Source organism: Monopterus albus, unplaced genomic scaffold, assembly GCF_001952655.1.
Source record: "Monopterus albus unplaced genomic scaffold, M_albus_1.0 scaffold302.1, whole genome shotgun sequence".
In the NCBI taxonomy this organism is placed as follows: Eukaryota; Metazoa; Chordata; class Actinopteri; order Synbranchiformes; family Synbranchidae; genus Monopterus; species Monopterus albus.
Window position 1 is genome coordinate 469,719 of NW_018128182.1, and position 5,854 is coordinate 475,572.

Below are 5,854 nucleotides of genomic sequence, written 5' to 3' on the forward strand. Positions count from 1 at the left end.
ATTGCAGAGTCAAGATGTGCATTGCTGATAAACTCATACCCAAAAAGACTGAGTGCTGTAATAAAATCAAAAGGTGCTTCAACAAAATATTAGTTTAAGGGTGTGCACACTAATGCAACCACATTATTTTAGTTTTTTATTTTTACTTCCCACTGAAAAACAGATTTCAGTTTGTTTTCAATTGAGTTGTACAAGTTATAGGTCACATTAAAGGTGGCTAAAGTTCTGGAATTATTTAACTTGGTCTCGTTTTTTTACATCACAGAAACCTGGCATTTTAACAGGGGTGTGTAGACTTTTTATATCCACTGTATAAGCAGTTCTGTGACACAGCCAAACAGGTTATGGCAAACATAAAGCTTGTCACCAGTGTGACGGTGTATGAAGTATTGTACATAATTTTGACCCATTAATAAAATAAACGTGGTCATTTGTTGTGAGTCACTGACAAAGTAAGCTGCTGTCTTGTGCCAGCACACACATCCAGCTGACAGACAGTGCAGGACAGTCGCTGATCAGGACATCCTGTGGGACAGAAGGATTCAAGAACATCAAGAAGTCAACACCTATCGCTGCTCAGACTGCAGGCATTGCTGCTGCTGCTGTAAGTTCTCACATGTTACTCTGGCACCAGTAACTTCCTGTCAAACAGCAAGGTGGAGGATCAGTGCCTTGCTCAAGGACACTTGGACAATGAGGCCCTATCTAAGGACTTTGACTGAGTGGAGTAGTCAGTGTTAAAAAGCTCATTTAGACTTTGTATTAGTGTGAAGACAGCTGGCTAATAGATTTAGGGTCACAGTTTTTCTTTGCTGTAAGAACAGTGGAGAATATATTGGTACTATAGTCTCATATATTTGCAATATTGACAATATTCTGATCTCTAAACACTTTTTCCTTGTGTTATAACTACTGATGAAAATGAAAACATGGTAATTACATTTAACAAAAATATTGGTGTGTCAGTATTTTGACCTTTAACCTCTGCTTCATTCATTTCTTCTCATGCTGGAGTTGTACCAAATGAAACTTTGCTGGCCATTCTGAATAAGAGAGTCAGATAGATACAGCATGTTACTGTGTGTCTTGTCCCCTGAACAGAAAGCCACAGCGAAGGGAGTCACGTTTGTTCGTGTTCTGGTCAAAGGTCTTGGCCCTGGACGTCTGGTAAGTAGAAGAAGGAAGTACAATATATACTGCTTGTGATCCCATTAGAGTATTTGCAGACTTCACATAAGTCCCCTTAGTGTAAAAAAATTCCATTGTACTGCTTGTGCAATGACAATAAAGCATTGAATACTGTTATTCAATATTGAGAAATCCTGAATATAGCTGCTATTACAGCTAAGAAGTACTTTCTTAATTGATCTAACAACTATTTTTTCAATTAATTTAGCATAAAACATCAGAAAATAGTCTGGAATAAATGAAATCATAAACCAACTAATCATTTACTCTCTACTTTAAATGTCCATGTATTGATAAGCTCACATTCTCCCTTTTCTCAGTTATTGGATTTTCAGAATTGGTTTCATATTGTTTTCAAGCACATAGAAATTTAGAAACTCTTAAAGGCTCAATAGAGTCATAGGATAATAGGATGAGAAGTGAAACATACTGCATGTTGTACCACTGACCTTCTTCTGCATTGATCTAATTGTGGCTGTTCAGCACAAAATAACCCTGCCAGCACACAGAGACAAGCCCTCTAATTAATTTCAGACTTTTTGTATAATGACAGTCTATGGCTGTTAGAGGAGCCGCAGACAGCGTGATGTGATGCCATTAGTTTTGTTAATGAATGAATGAATGAGTGTATTTATCCCTGTTGTGCAGTCTGCAATCAAAGGCTTGACGACGGGAGGCCTGGAGGTGGTATCAATCACTGACAACACTCCCGTACCACACAATGGATGCCGCCCACGCAAAGCCAGAAGGATGTGATCTCCCTGAATTGGAATGCACTGCAACAGGAGGAAGTTATTGTGTTGTAATATGTTAATAAAGTGTTTTGTTGTACAACTTTCCTGACTCTGAGCTGTGCATACATCATTAATTTCAAGAAATACTTGCAGATTTTGTTACTGAGCAGAGAGCAGGTGTCTTAGTACTCTGCTGTGACTGTTGACACGTGAATAAACCTTCAGTCTCACTGCAGGCACTTGTGTTCATTAGTAGACTGATGTTTGCAGATAGCACAGGAACAGACTGACGTCTCTGTGTGGGGGAAAGGAAAGAGCTGCTGGTAGCTATTACGACTGGAACTGGCTGTTTTGGAGTTACTCAACCACTAAGCTTCCAGGAAAACAACACATATCCGCAGTAAATACAAGAAGCAAATTCAACCTTGCATGAACACATTTTATTCATAATTTACCATAAACAGCCAAACGTTGGTATAATGTGATCATCAAAACTCTGCAGAAAAAGCATCCACATACAGACGGGTGTTATTAAAACAAGCATTGAATAAGAGTCAAACATCCACCAAACCACTATCAACTGGTATTAAGTGTCTGTGTTTGAGATGGACAGCACTACTGGTTGAAAGATTATTCAACAACAGAACACACATTCCTTTATGTAGACTATTTACTGGAACTCAATCCTTAACTATCTTTTAAACCATTCCTGGATAACATACAGTGGCTTCAGAAAGTTTTCAGACCCTATCACATTCTGCACACTTGATGCTGTATATTTCATTTTATATTGATAAAATTGTAATTTTTACATCAGGTGTCAGAAAGTCCCACACGTGTGTAAATAAGGCACCACGATTCACACTCCATGTTAGGACCAAAACCAAGAAACTCTCTGTAGACCTCGTGATAAAACTGTGGCATGGCATAGATCAAGACAAGGGTATAAAATTGTTTCTGGAGTTTTACATGTTCCCAGAAGGGCTGTCCATGTATGCAAAGCTTGTAGAGGCCTGCCAATGCAGCTTATACAAATTAAGGATTTGAATACTTTTGTAAATTATTTAGTTTTTTTGATTTAGTGACTTTATTTATTTATTGGACATACTGTTACTGACTTTTTGTAATTTTGCCAAATAAATTTCAAAAAATGTTCACCTTTTCATTATGGGTTCCTGAGTGAGGATTACTCCTTATCACTACACAGGGACAGAAATACTTTATGAAGTCACTGAATGCTTTAAAATATGACTATAGCCATTCATTATTGGAAAACTTTACAATCTTTGAATTGCAAGTAACCTATCACGTTCAAAACATGGTTTGTATCAAAGCCCCATAGAAAAAAACTGGGTGTGCTGCCCTTGTTTAGTGCAAACATCTGGGGCCTTTTGCTGTACAAGGGTACATGTAGATTGTTTGGAGAGAAAAAAAAATCACCAGGCAGAACAGGCCATGTAATGCATATAGCACATCAGTGGTTTTTGCAGCAAAGTTTGTGTGTACTGGAAAATTACTGGAGTCTTGGATACGAAGCCTTCCACAGTGATAAAAGACAGGGAGCTGGGGCACCATTAATCACACTGATATTTATGGAGCCATATCAGAAAATGGACCATAATTTTTAAATGTGATGAACTGCAACATTAGAAGTCTATAAAGTGTTTGGTTCTTTTATGAATGAGACATGAGAAAATAAATGGCATCAGAACAAAGCACAGGGCCACTGGTTAAGTGTTGGTACTATAGTGCAGAGGACAGAGTCAAAGCACCATAGTAACGGCACTGAAACTGTACGCCAATGCAAAAACTACACTCTCACATGCACATGCTTCACTTATTAACATCTTTTGCAAGCTTAAGCACATATATGAAGAAAAATGAGCCCTTTATGAGTAACAACTTGCTCCCCGTTGCATTTGGTTCCTCAGGTTGAGCAGTGACAGCCACTGTATACAGAGTTTCTCCTGCCCCCATTCTGAACCACACAGTAGCCTCCCATGTCGTAAAACTAAGGTTTGTACTTTTATTGCCCTGCTGTTAAGACTGACTCCTGCCAGCCGCCCACTGCAAGAGATTTTGTGCCATAAATTAACTTCATGCTAATGTTACTGCATCAATTCATCCTTACTTGCAAAGGCTTTTACTCTTTGCAGAGCAAATGTCTGCAATGTTAGCAAAACAACCACAACATTTTTTAAGTATGGTTTGATGCTGTCTGTATTTTTGTTTTTGAACACAGCAGCTGCTTTCTGCAATATCCAAACTAAGTCACTGGAATTTTCTCCCCTCTCAGAGACAGAAGTGTTTCAGATGCCCTGATAAAAAAAAAAAAAGTTAGTTGCTACTCTAGATCAACAGGCTTTTTAAAAAGATGAAATAATGTATTTAAATTGAGAAAATATTTAAAGGTCTGTTACGTTCCCAAAAAATTTATTAATTACAAGTGTAGGCAAATAGCTAGAGATAGATGAAGTGGAAAAAATCGGCAATAAAAATCTTTGAAAACTACAATAAGTTTGGTTGCTAAAGGCTGCTGAAATGTGTGTTCATTGGTCTGCCAATCAGTGTGACAGTGATAGCAGGATTTGTGGAGCTGGGGCTTTTGCTCACATTAGAAATTACAAATAACGTACCGCATCCGAGAATGCCATCAGTACTGAATAACACAATTACAATACGACAAGATAGGAAACCCTACTAGATAATACACCCTTACTCAGAAGGAACTGCACTGGACAACAGGTAATGTAACAATCATATTAATGTTAGTATGGAGGTAACACCATCACATAAAGATATTTACTCTATCTGCAGCCTTCAGTCATTATCGTCTCGTAAAGGTGCTGTATAGTGTATGTGATGAAGTGAGTTTACAGCTTTCATTTAGCCACTCAGGGTAACTTTCAGATTACCATCTGACAGTCTGGTGCAAGGTCAAGACAACAAGAAATACACAAACACAGTCGTGTTTCAGTCACTTTGGCGGACATTGTATCGACATACATTCACTTCCTGGAAACTTACCCTAACCTCAGCCGTAATGTTACTTGCCTAACCCTAACCTTTACATTTCTAGGATGTTCTCGTTACTTTCCCAAACCTAACCTTTACATTTCTAGGATGTTCTTCTTGACACCAAAAGGAAGTCGAGTCCCCACAATGTGACTGTGTAAACAGACTGTCCCCACAGTGCAAGTAATACCTCCACACACATGTATGAAAATCCCTAAAATTACTAAATCCCTACCAGCTCCAGATATGCTGCGTGGTGGCTCTCCCCAACTTCTGATCTGGGAAAGGGGGAAGAGACAACAGGACCAAACCACTTTACAAACAGGTACAAATGCACATGAAGGACAATGCTGCTGACAAAGAACATGTAAAGGTAGAGAATATTCTAGAAAACATTTCAACAATTGTGCACAGTAGGAGAGCTGCAGCTGATATACAGTAATTTAAAACTGATAGAAAAAATGTGCAGTACTGAAAATAGAGATTTTTACACACTAGCTATACAAAAATACATAGCTTTATTTCAAACAACAATGATGTCTTTCCTTTACACAAACCTCTAAACTCTGTTATGTTATAATTGGACTCCAGCAAGAAGTCTAGGATTTTAGCTCCAGTCAGCCTTCCCACAACCTCCCTTCTCTCATTTATGGGTCACCTAAGTGCCATACATTCAGCTACACATGGATAAAACAAAGCTTTAGCATCAAATGAGCAATGCCGATTTAAAACGAGCACAAAACAAAAATAACTGGTGGATTTATGTCACTGTAAATAAACTGCTACAAGCCCATCACACAGCAAAATACCAGAACAGCTGAATATTTGATTTGGCCAAGGGGAAAACAAATTTACTTTGAGGAAAGCCTGGGAAGCCTTTTCAACTGAACTGATGGAGGAGTAGTGGGTGGTACACA

At 38.4% G+C, this 5,854-nt stretch overlaps 2 protein-coding genes across 3 annotated transcripts in view; one reads left to right on the plus strand and one right to left on the minus strand.

The window, feature by feature from the left end:
- The window catches only part of mrps11 (mitochondrial ribosomal protein S11), a 5,454-nt gene extending 3,430 nt beyond the window's left edge, over positions 1 to 2,024 (plus strand). For both annotated transcript variants that reach the window (XM_020623515.1, XM_020623516.1), the window contains exons 4-6: positions 475 to 604; positions 1,102 to 1,167; positions 1,837 to 2,024. In XM_020623515.1, the coding sequence (XP_020479171.1) occupies positions 475 to 604; positions 1,102 to 1,167; positions 1,837 to 1,944 (304 nt within the window). In that variant the 3' untranslated portion in view covers positions 1,945 to 2,024. The remainder of the gene's footprint in view (positions 1 to 474; positions 605 to 1,101; positions 1,168 to 1,836) is intronic.
- A 537-nt stretch (positions 2,025 to 2,561) lies between these two features.
- pdpr (pyruvate dehydrogenase phosphatase regulatory subunit) overlaps positions 2,562 to 5,854 on the minus strand; it is a 17,856-nt gene continuing 14,563 nt past the window's right edge. The window contains exons 13-14 of the transcript XR_002276854.1: positions 5,031 to 5,215; positions 2,562 to 4,987 (exon numbers count right to left, since the gene is read on the minus strand). The gene's annotated coding sequence lies outside the window, so the exon portion shown is untranslated. The remainder of the gene's footprint in view (positions 4,988 to 5,030; positions 5,216 to 5,854) is intronic.